Below are 16,028 nucleotides of genomic sequence, written 5' to 3' on the forward strand. Positions count from 1 at the left end.
CCTCCCAGCATCAGAGTCTTTTCCAATGAGTCAACTCTTCACATGAGGTGGCCAAAGTACTGGAGTTTCAGCTTTAGCATCATTCCTTCCAAAGAAATCCCAGGGCTGATCTCCTTCAGAATGGACTGGTTGGATCTCCTTGCAGTCCAAGGGACTCTCAAGAGTCTTCTCCAACATCACAGTTCAAAAGCATCAATTCTTCAGCCCTTAGCTTTCTTCACAGTCCAACTCTCACATCCATACATGACCACAGGAAAAACCCCCCAAAATAAGAAAAGAATGTTATAAACAGTAATATGTTAGTTTTGTTGAGACCTTGACAGAATGAATTAATTTCTGAAAAAAAAAATACAAACTGAGAAGAAACATAAAATATAAATATGCCAATAAAAGTAAAATAAATTGGACTATATTACTTTTCCTGCTTTCCAAAATTTCGGTCCAACATATTTACAAGAGGTCCTACCAAATCTTCAAGAAACAAATACTTTCTATCTTCTATAGGTTATTCCAGAAATTATAAAAATGGGTAAGTTGTACAACTCCTTGTGCAGGATTACTATAATATTGATTTCAAAATAAGATGATGGTACAAGTAATAAAATTTCAGTTTCATTTCACTACTAAAAAGAGATGGGAAAATCTTATGTAAAACATAAGCTAACCATATCTACTAGTGTAATAAAAATTAATATATTATAATCAAAGGTTTATCCTGGCATATAAGAAGAGTTTAACACCTACAAAATCTACCAATGTGATTCATTATATTAATAGATGAAAGGAAATACATCACATCATTTTCTTGGTAGATAGAGAAAAAGCATTTGCTAAATTCAATGCTTTATAATAAAAACAAGCCTCAGCACACAAAGGCAGAGAGATTTTTGTAAATCCAATGCTTGTCATAACATCAAAAACCTACATCAAGTATATTATTGATGGAGAAACTTTGGCTGCGTTCATAAATTTGGATCTAGCATGTATGTCTACTCTTGACTGCTCCTGTTTAATACAAGTGTCCACAGATTATCCAACACATTCAGGGTCAAACTAATCAATGTTTCAGATGAAATATGGAAGAGTAAGTGTGTACTGATACCCAAATAAACTTTTGAAAACATACAAGCAAGAAAGGGGACCTGACAACCAAATATTAAGATATATTACCAGATCATATTGTAATAATAAATGTAGTATGATACTGACACACAAGAAGAGATATAATGCAATACACCAATGGAATAAAATTAAGCTTTAGAGAAAGACTCAGGTACAAACGGCAATTTCATCTTGACTCAGAAAATTCTGACATAAAAATTGGGGGAAATTTTTTGCACTTGTTATAGAAAAGCTGACTTGTGATTTGGAGAGAGAAGAAAAAAAAAAAAAGCTGGGTCATTACTGTATCTCATATACAAGAGATCCAGAAAGATTAAAGATCTGAATGTGAAAGAGAAAACTCAGGATGACAGAAGAAAGAAACAGTGTCATAGCAACATAGGAATAAGGAAGGACTTCTTTAAAAAGATCCCAATAGCACAAGCCACAACATTTTTAAGATCAATTTTTTATTATATGTAAATTATAACTTTTCTCAAGGAAAGACACCAGTTGACAGTTAACTGAGAGTGATTGGTGACAAGATGATATCTTTAGTGATCTGAGAAAGGCACAAGGCCTAATATCGAGACTACACAAATTATTCCTGCAATTAAATGCAAAAGCCAGGAATCCTAATATAAAAATAGGCAAAGTGTTTGATAAAGAACTATTCAGAGCGGAGCCTGGTGGGCTGCCATCTATGGGGTCGCACAGAGTCAGACACGACTGAAGCAACTTAGCATGCATGCATTGGAGAAGGAAATGGCAACCCACTCCAGTGTTCTTGCCTGGAGAATCCCAGGGACAGAGGAGCCTGGTAGGCTGCCGTCTATGGGGTTGCACAGAGTCGGACACGACTGAAGCGACTTAGCAGCATTCAGAGTGTAGTTCTTAAGTACATAGATGCTCAAACCCACTCATTAGACGTGTGTGTGCATGTGTAGTTGTGTCTGACCCTTTGCAACTCCACGGACTGTACCTGCCAGGCTCCTCTGTCCATGGAATTTTTCAGACAAGAATACTGGTGAGGGTTGCCATTCCCTTCTCCAGGAGGTCTTCCTGACCCAGGGTTCAAACCTGAGTCTCCTGCATTGACTGGCAGTTCTTTACCAGCTGAGCCCCTGGGGAACATAACTTTTCATATTGAACATACTGGCAAGGAATCAGACATTTGGAAAAGACCATATTGAGGATACCTAGCAACAGGAACCCGTTTGCTGTGCTGGTGGGAATGTGGACTCATACAAGCCATTCAAAGGGGGCAATCTGGCATTACTTTGTGAAATTAAGGATGCATGTTTCCTACGATTCAGGACCTCATCCTTCTATCCCAGAAAAAATTCTCACACAGGATGTGAGAAGACAAGGATGAGGATATTTACCACAGTATTACTGTTGAGGGTGGTGTAAAGTTAGAGACAGCCTAGGATTCATCACTGGGGAATGGAAAAATCAAATATGGTAGTTATAAAGTGTGAAATATACTACACTAGTTAAAGGAGCAAAGAGTTACTACATTCAGTAGCATGACCATGTTCCAAGAATGTAGAAAGAAAAAAGTTAGAAACCAGAAAATCTATAGAAAATCTATATACATGGATATGCTATAGTAAATTTATACTGGGGCTTCCCAGATGGCTCAGTGTTAAGGAATCTGCCTGCCAAGGCAGGAGACACAGGTTCAAACCTTGGGTCAGTAAGATCCCCTGGAGTGGGAAATGGCAGCCTTCTCCAGTATTCTTGCCTGGAGAATCCCAGGGACAGAGGATCCTGGTGGGCTACAGTCCACTGGGTCACAAAAGAGTTGGACATGGCTTAATGACTAAACAACAACAACAACAAATCTATATTATGACATCACTCATATTCATGAAAAATATGTACACACACCAATATTTCCTTGTAGCTAATAAATCCACGACTAAATATTAAAACATGTTAAGGATGTCGTATCTAGGGGAAAGGAATGGGAATGTGGCATGAAGATAAAAGAGTATGAATAAATAAAACAAGAGACAGGCCTTGGAGGTTTTGATTACTTGCCATGAACTCAGAGATTATGATTAACTCAACTCTCTACCTGTGAGGTTAAATGACAAGTTTTTGATAACCTGCAGTGATTGGGAAATCTTCAACTTCCAAGTGAAGGTCAACTCTAAGTTTACCAGGTATACAACTGCACATCTTGCGACATGGTGCCTACCTCTTCCTGGTCGGTCAGCAAATCTCAGTGGTCGACAGGCTGAATTCTCTCTCTTTTTGTAAAAAAAAAAAAAAAGAATTTATTTATTTTAATTGGAGTCTAATTACTTTACAACATTGTAGTGGTTTTTGCCATACGTTGACATGAATCAGCCACGGGTGTACATGCATCCCCCATCCTGAACCCCCCTCACACCTCCCACCCCCATCCCTCAGGGTTGTCCCAGTGCACTGGCTTTGAGTGCCCTGTTTCACGCATAAAACTTGGACTGGTCGTCTATTTCATATATGTAATATACGTGTTTCAATGCTATTCTCTCAAATCATCCCACCCTTGCCTTCTCCCACAGAGTCCAAAAGTCTATTCTTTACATCTGTGTCTCTTTTACTGTCTTGCATATTAGTGTTTTTCTTTCTGACTTAGTTCACTCTGTATAATAGGCTCCAGTTTCATCCACCTCATTAGTACTGATTCAAATGCATTCTTTTTAACAGCTGAGTAATATTCCATTGTGTGTATGTACCACAGCTTTCTTATCCATTCGTCTGCTGATAGACATCTAGGTTGCTTCCATGTCCTGGCTATTGTAAATAGTGCTGCGATGAACACTGAGGTACACATGACTCTTTCAATTCTGGTTTCCTCAGTGTGTATGCCCAGCATTGGGATTGCTGGGTTGTATGGCAGTTCTGTTCCCAGTTTTTTAAGGATTCTCCACACTGTTCTCCATAGTGGCTGTACTAGTTTGCATTCCCACCAACAGTGTAAGAGGGTTCCCCTTTCTCCACGCCCTCTCCACACAGGCTGAATTCTTGGCTGTTCCTTTTACACTAATTTTCTTAGGGCTCACCACCACCCTTGTTCACAATAGCAACACATTGTATTCCATCCCAATTTAAATGATAGTTTAAAAAAAAAAAACAGTACAAAATTCATGTCATCAGCAATCTCATGGTAAGTGAGTTTTAATCTTATTGCATGGATAAATTTCCCCTTTAAGCCAAAACAATTTTGAAAAGAAGCTACTAAATGTTTTTCCCTAAAGCAGCAGACAACTAATTGTGCTCTCCTCCCAACACAGATCTGGGTCATTTTTATAAGAGAGGAAATTAAGAATTTTATTTTTAGTAGATGAGAAAAGAAAAAAGAAGTGCTATTATTTTGTTGTCCTAAAAATCATTGCTGTTCTTAATTTTAGAAGGGAAGGAAGAGTATGTAAGAGCCAGTGCCTTGGAACTGGGTGAAATGTAGTTTGGCTTTGAACTACTTATTTAAACTTTCTGTGTCTCAGTTTCTTTATTTATAAAGTGGGGATTCATAGGTCAAGGTTTTGGAGGGGAAAAATGAAACCACGCATGGGGAATGCTTGGCAGTGTCTACTATACAGTGTGCACTTATTTAAGTAAGAAGCTGTTATTGCTTGCTTTCATTCATTGCATGCCTCTTAAATAGCAACATAACAGGGTTGTCACATTCATTGCTCTCCTTAGTATGGCAGCAACATCAAGGGATGAAGTGATGTTTGCAAGGCAATCTTGGGGTGGAGGAAAACTCTTCATCTCACGTCTGTGTGTATGTGCAAGCTTAGTCACTCAGTCATATCCTACTCTTTGCGGTCCCATGGACTGTAGCCCACCAGGCTTCTCTGTCCATAGCATTTTCCAGGCAAGTATACTGGAGCAGGTTGCCATTTCCTGCTCCGCAGGATCTTCTAGACCTAGGGGCCGAACCTCATGTCTATCACACTAGAAAAGCACTGGAGTCCGATACAGGATATGGATTCTCCCGAGGGTGGAAGTCAAGGTCTTGCTCGTCTATGTTCAACAACATTGATTCTCCATCTGACCACAGGGAATATTAATCACACACCCAAAGACTCCTTTTGGACATAAATTATACTTCCGTCTGTATTCACAGCAACCAGTAGAAAGCCAGACACGTAACAGAGGCTCCAAGAATCCTAAACAACCCGCCCCATTTTATTTTATTTTTTTTGCCTCTTAAATTTATTATTTATTTATTTTTAATTGGAGGATAATTGCTTCACAAAGTTGTGTTGGTTTCTGCAGTACAACAACACGAATCAGCCATAAGCACATATATACCCCTTGCCTCTTGAGCCTCCCTTCCACCCCACCTTCATATCACCCTCCTGGTCATCACAGAGCACTGAGCTGGGCTCCCTGTTAAAACCCCATTTTAAAGACAAACTGAGGCAAGGACTTGGCCAAAGTTAGAGGTGGAATCAGGAGTCAATCTGTTTGTTTTGAATCCCAAATCTGAGATTTTTTTTTTTTTAATTTTTTGGCAGGTGCCTGGTCATTCCTTCAAAGAATTATGGGAGGGGAATGGGTGGATTTCTAGCAGCCTCTATTATTGGCTTGTTGACTTGTTTTCCCTTAGCCCATTACACTCTCCTGGCTAAATATTAGGCAGAGACTCAAGGCCTTGACAATCTTGATTTGTTTTCACATCTTTTCTGAACTTCTGTCTTTGCAGTGTTGTTTTGCCTGCTGGGAATGAATGTCTCGTCTCAGTGTCAGAACTGAAAAAGTGGAGGTGAATGATATCTTCCTGCAGATTAGCCCATCCCCCTATTTTATTTTCTTCAGAAGGCTTAACTCTGCCTAAACTTACTTATATGTTTGCTGTCTGTCTTCCAGAATGGTGGAAGCATGGTGGCGGAGGCAGGGTCCCCCCTGCATCTCCATCACCACCTGGCACATAAGAAAGGTCTGCAGTAGGCATCTGCTATGGTACACTTTTAAGCAGTATCCCCCAGTTACTGAGTGTTGAACTATACTGCAAGAACTCTGCGTGAGTACTAACTCCTTTCAGATTCTGTAACCTTGCGGCTCCTAGCTCACCAGGCTCCTCTGCCCATGGGATTCTCCAGGAATTCTCCTATCCCATGGACAGAGGATACAAGAATAGTGAAGTGGGTTGCCATGCCCTCCTCCAGGGGATCTTCCTAACCCAGGGATCGAACCCTCGTCTCTTATGCCTCCTGCATTGGGAGGCGGGTTCTTTACCACTAGCGCCACCTGGGAGGGTGGAGGGTGGAGGGGGAGTGGCTCAGAGGGCAAAAACTCTACTTAATGTTAAAGGTGTCACCTCATGTTTTCTCTTACCCACAGTCTTACTAAAACGTCCTGGTAAGGCGGCGCTACCATCCTCTTCTGCGTGCTCCCTCCCAGCAGAGATGTAAACAGCTCAGTGACACACTGGCTGCATTTCAACCCAGGTCGTGCTCTCACCTTTGCTCCTTAGCAACAGTGCCCAGTATTCACAACGTCATCTATTTAGTTTTCTGAAGTCAGACCCCAAAAGGTCGTTTCTTTGGTGGTTAATAGAAAGGAACCCCTCCCCAAACATCAACTAAGATACTGACTCTGCTTCTTATAATTTCATCAGGCAGCCACAGATTTACTCCAGTGGCAAAGAATCTGTGCCCAGGCTTTGGAGAGTCCTGGAAATGCCCAACCTGTCTAATCGCCAGGGCACAGGTGGTCCTGCCTCCCTCGCTGGCCTTCCAACATCCCAGGAGGACAGTCAAGTTCGGCCTCTCCGCGCCCGCCACACCCTCCCGGGCCGCTCCCCCTGCCCCTCCCCTCTGGGTGGCCCAGGTCCCGACCCAGAGCCCTGCAGCGTCAGCACAACGCCCATCGCGGGGCGTTCCTGCGGCGGGTACGCGTCAGGAGACATCTTGGAGGCGCTCCTCCCTAAAGCCAGGTTAAAAACCTCAGCACCACGTGTTGTTTGCGCTGTTTGCAAATCTCCCTGCGGCTGACGGCCGGTAACTGTAGAGAAGGCCAGTATGTCAGCTCTGGTCCTGGAGAGCCGAGCCTTGGGCAGGAAACTCAGCGACTTTGGACAGGTGAGCCTGGGGTGGGGTGGTGGGGGGCGCTTAGCTTCGCAGGGAGGGGAGTTTGCACCCCTCCCGCCGTGGAAAGAGGTCAGAGCAGTGTTGGTGTTTCAAACTCCCATCAACTCACCAGGACATTGAGAGTTCATTTGAGGAGGATGGAAACGTTTAGGAAGTTGACAGATGACACATGTGCTCAACACGTTTCCCAAGGAGAGGACATTCCCAAGGAGAGGACATTCCCAAGGAGAGAGCTCATTCAGGGAATGAGCTGCAGGAGTTGGGGATCGGCTTTCAGAGCTGCCACGGATGGACTCTCTGTGTGTCTTTACATAAGTCTCTGTCGCCTTCTTTTTCTTCTGTACATTGGTCCTTAACAATCTGGAATGGGAGTTGGGGTCCACCCGGATTTACTCTTCTGTGATGTTTACACGTGTTCTCAGCCAGGAATCAAAATGGCAAAATTGTAAGAAATTGTATCCTTTTTTTCACCTTTGGGAGAAAACGCCATGTCCCAGACTTACTCCCACCTGGGGAAGGAGAAAATTAAACACAGAGGAAAATATTCGAGAGTCAGCCTTGAACTTGGAATGTAAGAGAACCTTAAATGTGGCAAGAATAACGACCAGGGTGCATTCTATTCTCTAGAAAGTGTTCCCTGTCCCTTGAGGTGAACAACTGCAGAGTATGTTCTTTAATTGACTGGCCACATTCCCAGAATTTAGGGTTCAGACTTAAAGCCCACCCCTGGGAGATAAGGTGGGTCTATGGGGATTTGTCATCTGTAGGATTATTAAGAACGATTTAAAGACCAGGGGGGCTGGAGGCAGAGGATGATTGATGTTTTAGTATAACTAGAGAGTGTAGAAAAGTGGACTTTTTTTTTTTAATCCCAAGAGAAAGACTTCCTTTGGAAATGGTATGTAGGACTTGGGAGACAGAACTTCATGTTGAAGAGGGACGCCATGGGTGTCAGATCCCAGAACAGACCCCAGCTGTGGCGTTATTTAGCTTCTGGGCTGCTGGCTGTGGGATCCCCGCAAGCATGGCAGGAGGTTAGGGGCAACAATCTGGTTAGGGAGCCATGGGAACTGAAAACTTCATTTACAGAGCACTTAGAAGCCTAAGAATCACAAATTGTCACTATCAATGATGGCGGGGGGTGGGGGTGTGGTGTGTAAAGAGGAAGGTTTAGAGAGTGCCCTGTAACACCTGTGTGTTGAAAGCAAGCTATTTAACTTTGCAGAGCCGCAAGTCTATTCATTTGAAAGGTTGGAATAAAAATACCCATATCCTAGAGTTAGTATGAGAATCAAGTGAAATAATATCTTTAAAGCTCTTAGCACACTTTCTGGAATATAGAAGTGCCAGGGGTATCTAGCCAGAAATGATTTGTTTGTTCAACGAAATGTATCAGAATACTGGCAGGAGGAACACACACTGAGTCAAGCCCAGTGGCTGGTGGAACTTCTTAGTGGAAAGGTGATGGGCCCAGGATCAGGTGACGTGGACTCTGTGTTTAGTTTGCTGATGTTGTGTATCATCAAGAAGTCCCCTAACTGGGTGAAGAGGCTCAGTTTGGGATCTGTAAAACAGGGGGAGGGGGCTAGGACGTGGGGGAGGTGGGTAGAAAATAGTCCCTAGGAGGGCTTCCCTTGGTGACTCAGATGGTAAAGAATCTGCCTGCCATGTGGGAGACCCAGGTTTGACCCCAGGGTCGGGAAGATCCCCTGGAGAAGGGAATGGCTACCCACTCCATATTCTTGCCTGGAGAATTCTGTGGGCAGAGGAGCCTGGTGGATTACAGTCCATGGGGTCGCAAAGAGTCGAACAGGACTGAGCTACTAACACCTTTGAGTCTCTAGGACTCCAGCTCTGACAGTCTACAAAAAGACACATTTATACCTTCCTGAAGCTCTAACCCAGATAAGCAGAATGCCCTAGGTGTAGTCCAGATAGAAGGCTGATCTACACATGCAAGCACAACAATCCTGCAAGAGATGTCTGGCTCGTTCGTTCACTCAACTCAACAAAGACTTATTGAGCACCTACTCTAAGCTAGGCACAGCTAGCTGGTATAAGGTCTGCCCTGGTGAAACTTCAATTCTTTTGGAGGAGACAAGACTGTAACATTTAACCAAATGAACTTATAATTTCATGTGGAGGATAAGTGCTGTGAAGAAAAATAGAATGGGGCGACGGATTAAAAGATGAAGGAAACTCAGAAATCATAGCTCTAAATGGCACAGAGTCAGTGTTCAAACCCAGGTCTGACTCCAATACCCTGTGCTCTGCAACCACACTGCTTCCTCCTATAGATAAATTCTGCAATATACAGGCTTAGTGTGTCCACAGCAGGATTTCTGCTCTTGTTTCTGGGTGTCTTACACTGTAGATGTGTGTTTGTATAATCACACATGTGAAAACACACCTCTGCCCATGACCCCCAAAAGCGCTAAGGTCAGCAGTGAGTACCCCTGGAATATCTTTGCTGTAGATTAATTGCTTGTAGTTATGAAAACTGCTCTTTTTCCAAATATATTAACAATAGAATGTATTTGTTAGACAAAAGCAAAAAGAACTTATTTCTGTTGTTAAGTGTATTTCTCTGTTTAGTTCAGTCACTCAGTCATGTCCAACTCTTTGACACGTGCTACCATGGACTGTAGCACGCCAGGCTTCCCTGTCCATCACCAACTCAAACTCATGTCTATCTAGTTGATGATGCCATCCAACCATCTCATCCTCTGTTGTCCCCTTCTCCTCCTGCCGTCAATCTTTCCCCATCATCAGGGTCACTTCTTCACATCAGGTATCCAAAGTATTGGAGTTTCAGCATCAGTCCTTCCAATGAATATTCAGGACTAATTTCCTTTAGGGTAGACTGGTTGGATCTCCTTGCAGTCCAAAGGACTCTCAAGAGTCTTTTCCAACACCACAGTTCAAAAGCATCAATTCTTCGGCACTCAGCAGAATATAGTCTTTATATTCCAACTCTCACATCCATATATGACTACTGGAAAAACCATAGCTTTGACTAGATGGACTTTTGTTGGCAAAGTAATGTCTCTGCTTTTTAATATGCTGTCTAGGTTGGTCATAGCTTTTCTTCCAAGGAGCAAGCGTCTTTTAATTTCATGGCTTCAGTCACCATCTGTAGTGATTTTGGAGCCCAAAATAATAAAGTCTGTCACTGTTTCCATTGCTTCCCCATCTGTTTTCCATGAAGTGATGGGACCGGATGCCATGATCTTAATTTTCTGAATGTTGAGTTTTAAGCCAACTTTTTTCATTAAGAGGTTCTTTAGTTCTTCTTCTCTTTCTGATGTAAGGGTGGTGTCATCTGCATATCTGAGGTTATTGATATTTCTCCCAGCAATCTTGATTCCAGCTTGTGGAATCTTGATTCCAGCCTAGCGTTTCTCATGATGTAGTCTGCATAGAAGTTAAATAAGCGGGTAACAAAATATAGGCTTGATGTACTCCTTTCCCGATATGGAACCAGTCTGTTGTTCATTGTCCAGTTCTAACTGTTGCTTCCTGACCTGCAAACACATTTCTCAGGAGGCAGGTCAGGTGATCTGGTATTCCCATCTCTTGAAGAATTTTCCACAGTTTTTTGTGATCCACACAGTCAAACACTTTGGCATAGTCAATAAAGCAAGAGTAGATTTTTTTCTGGAACTCTCTTGCTTTTTTGATGATCCAACGGATGTTGGCAATTTGATCTCTGGTTCCTCTGCCTTTTGTAAGTCCAGCTTGAACATCTGGAAGTTCATGATTTGTTGAACTCAACGCTACTGTTGAAGCGTAACTTGGAGAATTTTGAGTACTACTTTGCTGGCATGTGAGATGAGGGCAGTTGTACAATTCTCAGTGATCAAAATTCTTTTCTTCTTGGTTGCTAGTAAAGATTTTTTTTCTCTCTGCTTTCTTTCTCCTTTTCTAGTTTTTAAACTAATTTTCTGTACCTTTATGCATCCTGAGTGTACATGTGTTTTTAAGTCACATATCTATTTGAAGCAAATAATTACAGGTTATGAGCCAGTTTAAACACATTCTGGAAAAGATTTGTCCAAGATCCCATGCTGGTCCACAGAACAGTACTGGAATCAGAATCCACCCAAGATCACATCATTTCACAAAATTCCATAAGCTTCCTTTCAGTTCAGGTCCCTCAAGCTTTGAAAAGGGGAGCTATTGTTCCAGTTGGGTCACTGGGATTTAGATTAAGGATTTTGGAGTTATTGGACTTAGGTTCACTTTACAGGCTCTGCCGCTCATTAGCTGAGTGTCCTTGGACAAGCCACTTAATCTTGCTGAGTCTGTTTCCTCATTTCAAAATAATAAGGGTGGTGGTGTCATCTGCATATTCAGGTTATTGATATTTCTCCCAGTAATATATAATATATTATATATATATATATATATATATATATATATATGCTGGTATATATATATGTACTACAACTTTATCCATTCATCTGTCAGATGGACATATCAATTGTTTCCAGGTCTTAGCTATTGTGAATAGTGGTGCTATGAATATTGAGGTACATGTATTTTTTTGAAATATAGTTTTGTCCAGATATATGTCTAGGAGTGGGATTGCTGGATCATATGGCAATTCTGTTTTTAGTTTTATGAAGGACCTCCATACTGTTCTCCATAGTAGGAGCCTGAGTTCTTAACCTGCCATGCACTGCCTGTGTGCTCTCAGGTGAGTCACTTTCTTTGGCCCATAGTTTCCCCAAAATGAGATTGTGGACAAGCCTATCTCTGTGAGTCAGTTATTCTCAAGTCCCATGTGGGCATCAGGAGACAAACGGAATACCTAGATTGAGGAGGGATTATCCACCTTGGCTGAGGAGTACAGAAGTTTTCTGAGAGAAGTACTACCCGTGGGGCTTTTGAGGAAGGGTAATGGATTTGAAAGGGGAAGAGGGTAGGATGCAGTGCATTTCCTGTAATGAGGTGTTGAAAGGGGAAGGAGGAAGTCAGTTTTCTGGAAAGGAGTTTCCTGAGGGTGAATCTCAGGAGATGAGGCACCAACGAGACTTTTGAAAATTCGAAAGAGGTATTGTATATTGTTGGCTATGTTGTTGTTCAGTTGCCAAGTCATGTCTGACTCCTTGCGACCCCATGGACTGTAGCCCACCAGGCTCCTCTGTCTATGGGGATTCTCCAGGCAAGAACACTAGAGTGGGTTGCCATGCCCTCCTCTAGGGGATCTTCCCAACCTAGGCATCGAACCTTGGTCTCCCACATTGCAGGCAGATTCTTTACTGTCTGAGACATCAGGGAAGCCCTAAATTCTGCTAGAAGCATCCAATCACTGCCAATCACTGAGGGCTGGATTGTTGTCAGTGGGAACCAAAGAAAGGCCTGACCCTGAGAGCCATTTCTGGAGAAGGTCAGGCTGGCTGGGTGGAAGTGGGGAGGTAGTGGCTGACAGAGTTCCATACATTCACATCTGAATCGCACTAGTCGTAGGTGACTTCTGTTGAAATGTTCTGTTTCCTGGAGGCCAACAGGAGAGGATAATGTTGCCAAGTGAACTAGAAATAGAAATGTTTCATCATTTCAAGGAAACTGGGAAGAACTGAAGGCTTAGTGTTCTCTCCTAGGAAGAAGACTGACATCAGAGACTGATTTGTGTGTCTCTGGCAGGGTCAGAGACAGAAAGTAGAGTCCACAGGAAGTTGTGATTCATGGACAGAGTGCTGGCATCCAGTGACATGGGCTCCACTGCTAACTGTGCAGCTCTGGATGAGTTATTTAAATTCTCTAAGCCTTCCTCTTGTCATCAATAAAAACGGCACTTGGAGAAAACCTATTTTCTAGATTGTTATCAAAATTAAATGAGATAATCCAAATCAAGTGCTTATTATAATGCTTAGGACAGTATACTAACCAGGTGGTACTAGTGGTAAAGAACCTGCCTGCCAGTGCAGGAGACATGAGACAGGGGTTGAATCTCTGGGTTGGGAAGATCCCCTGTAGAAGGGCATGGCAACCCACTCCAGTATTCTTGCCTGGAGAATCCCATGGACAGACAATCCATGGGGTCACAAAGAGTCAGACATGACTTTATAGGGCTTTTAATATATGGTAGATCAAAAAAAATTTTTTAGAAAGATAGTACTGTGGTCCATACAAAGATATATAACAGTTTGGTCTTGCTATTCATCTAAGGCTCCCTCTAATCACACTTACTGATAATTTTGGTTCTTCGCCCACACTGTTTCAGGTGAGGTTCTGGGAAAATCTGAATTCTCTGAATTAAAAGAATTTCATCAGTGGCCACACAGAGATTAAGATGCCAAGTCACCAAGAGCCTGCCCAGCCAGCCTTCTCACTGAGATAACGCAACATCCATTCCACTAATTTCATTAACTTGCTTATAAGAGAGTAATTGTTCTGCATGGAGTTTTTGTTCCCAGTTTTAGGTATATGATGTTTATTTGAAAGCACACGTGGAACTTTGTGTATTATTGTAAAACCTAATTTAATCCTTAACTTTAACATTTTAAGATTTTGGCCAACCCTTTCTGGAGTGGCAACCCTAGTCCCACCTTAATTTGCTATCACATGGCTGGAGAAAATATTAGATCCTTGACATTCTTTGCTGTTTTAAGATGTCTATCTTCCAGTGGGTTAATTGTGTGCTCTTATGTATTCTGTGACTCCTTTCCAACAATTGGTATCTCAGATCCCAGCATCTGGGAACAAGTTAATGCTCCTGCGAGCTCTTTCCTGAAGGCCAAGAAATCTTTTGTGGGTATTTTTAATATTTCCATCATTTTGAATGCTTTTATTAGTATTATATTTTAAATATTTTCTGTCTTTCTTTCATCATCTGAATACTGTTTTGATAGGGCTTGGCATGATTATACATTAGCCTGATTTCTCACATGAGGAAATTAAGAAGGTTAAGCTGTTGGTCCCAAAGTGCTCTGGTAGGTCAATGGAAGAGAAAGGATTCCAACCCATGTCTTTGGAGCTAAAAGCCTGTGTGTGTTCTAACTTTAGTATTTTCTACCCTCTGTTTCTCAGTGTTTTCCTGGACAATTATTGAACCATCATACCACCTTTAAGATCTTTTTCTACTTACCTTGCTTATTGTGTATGTGTCTATTACGTAAAAATTTGGGCTGCTGATGAATGGGGCATCCTCTTATTCATTTATTTCTCTCAGAGCCCTGATTGTACCTCGCACTTGTAAGTGTCACTGAAAGGCAATCTTTAGAGTGACTGGTGACATCAGTGAATAATTGTGTGTGTGTTAATTACTCAGTTGTGTCTGACTCTGTGACCCCATGGACTGTAACTGGTCAGGCTTCTCTGTCCGTGGAATTCTCCAGGCAAGAATACTGGAGTGGGTAGTGATTCCCTTCTCCAGGGGACTCTTCTCAACCCAGGGGTTGAACCTGGATCTCCTGCATTGCGGGCAGATTGTTTACCATCTCAGCCACCAGGGAAGCCCCAGTGAATAATTAGAGTTTTCTAAAATTGAAATATGATCTGTGAGCATCATTTAATGTTTTACTTTCCTTGATTTACTTATTTTCCCTTGCACATATACTTCTATATAGAATGTATGTAGCTCATTGTATTCCAAGGCTTAACTAGTAGAGAAAGTTCATGCTCGCTTCTTCCTTGGGGGTTTCATAGGACTGAATTGTTGAGCTGTGAAGAAAGCATTTTACCCAAGTGCATTTACTCCTATAGGAAACGAGCTATATTGAAGGCAACTCTGATCAAAATGCTGTATCGCTGATCTTCTCACTCAAAGAAGAAGTTGGTGCACTGGCCAGAGTATTACGTTTATTTGAGGTAAGTGCTCTATTCATTTCTGTTTTAAATAATGGCATAGCAGACTTCTGTGTTATCTTCTGGTTGGATGCAGTGAAAAGAACATAGAGTCTAGAACTGGAAGACTTGATTTTCAGCTTAGGCTCTTACATTACCCAACTGTGTGATCTTAGATAAGTCTTTCATTGTCTGTGAGCTAAGGTTTCTCCATTTCATAATTAGGATCATTCAGAATCGTGGTTGCACACCCAGGAAGCCAACACTGGACTCCCTCTTCCTGTATCAAACTTTGCTTGAAGTAATTGAGTTGGCCTTCATATTTACAAGTCATACCGCCTTCAGATTCAACTAAAATTTCTATCTGGGGTTGGTTGAATCCACAGATGTGCAGCTCACTGGTAGGGAGGACTGACTGTATTCATTATGCTAGTACTGCCATTTTATATGAGAGTCTTGAGCATCCAGGGATTTTGGTACCCATGGGGTCCTGGAATCAGTCCTCCACGGATACAGAAGGATGACTGTACTATTCTCTCAATGTTCCCAAAGCACTTTTTAACTGTGGACTATAGACTAACACTTTCACAGCACTTATTTACCTTGTGAAATGCATACATTTCTGATTGATCCCAAGGATTGTTTCTTCAGGCAGGGAACCTTGTGTGAGTCATCTTTATATCCTCTATAGGCTCAGTTTATATATATAAAATGTTCAGTTAAGAATGAAATAATATATGGAATCTAGAAAAATGGTACAGATGAACCTATTTACAGGGTAGGAATAGAGCCGCCGATGTAGAGAACAAGCATGGGACACACTGGGGGGAGGAGAGAGTGGGATGAATTGAGAGAGTAGCACTCACATATATACAGTACCATGTGTAAAACAGATAGCTAGTGGGAAGCTGCTGCAGAGCACAGGGAGCTCAGCTCAGTGCTCTGCCAAGACCTAGAGGGGTGGAATGCGGTAGGGGGTGGTTGGTGGGAAGGAGGCTTAAGAGGAAGGGGATATATGTATAGTTATAGCTGATTCACTTTGTT

The 16,028-nt window shown here is 42.1% G+C and overlaps 1 protein-coding gene and 1 long non-coding RNA gene across 2 annotated transcripts in view; both read left to right on the plus strand.

Annotated features, from left to right (window-relative positions):
- Window positions 1-6,229, plus strand: part of LOC113892728 — a 28,573-nt gene extending 22,344 nt beyond the window's left edge. Inside the window, exons 4-5 of the long non-coding RNA XR_003511113.1 lie at window positions 5,807-5,866; window positions 5,971-6,229. This is a non-coding gene — a long non-coding RNA (uncharacterized LOC113892728). The remainder of the gene's footprint in view (window positions 1-5,806; window positions 5,867-5,970) is intronic.
- Window positions 6,230-6,976: 747 nt separating this feature from the next.
- The window catches only part of PAH (phenylalanine hydroxylase), a 90,323-nt gene continuing 81,271 nt past the window's right edge, over window positions 6,977-16,028 (plus strand). The window contains exons 1-2 of the mRNA XM_027541955.1: window positions 6,977-7,184; window positions 14,904-15,008. Of these exons, the coding sequence (XP_027397756.1) occupies window positions 7,125-7,184; window positions 14,904-15,008 (165 nt within the window). The 5' untranslated portion in view covers window positions 6,977-7,124. The remainder of the gene's footprint in view (window positions 7,185-14,903; window positions 15,009-16,028) is intronic.

This window comes from Bos indicus x Bos taurus, chromosome 5, assembly GCF_003369695.1.
Source record: "Bos indicus x Bos taurus breed Angus x Brahman F1 hybrid chromosome 5, Bos_hybrid_MaternalHap_v2.0, whole genome shotgun sequence".
Lineage (NCBI taxonomy): Eukaryota > Metazoa > Chordata > Mammalia > Artiodactyla > Bovidae > Bos > Bos indicus x Bos taurus.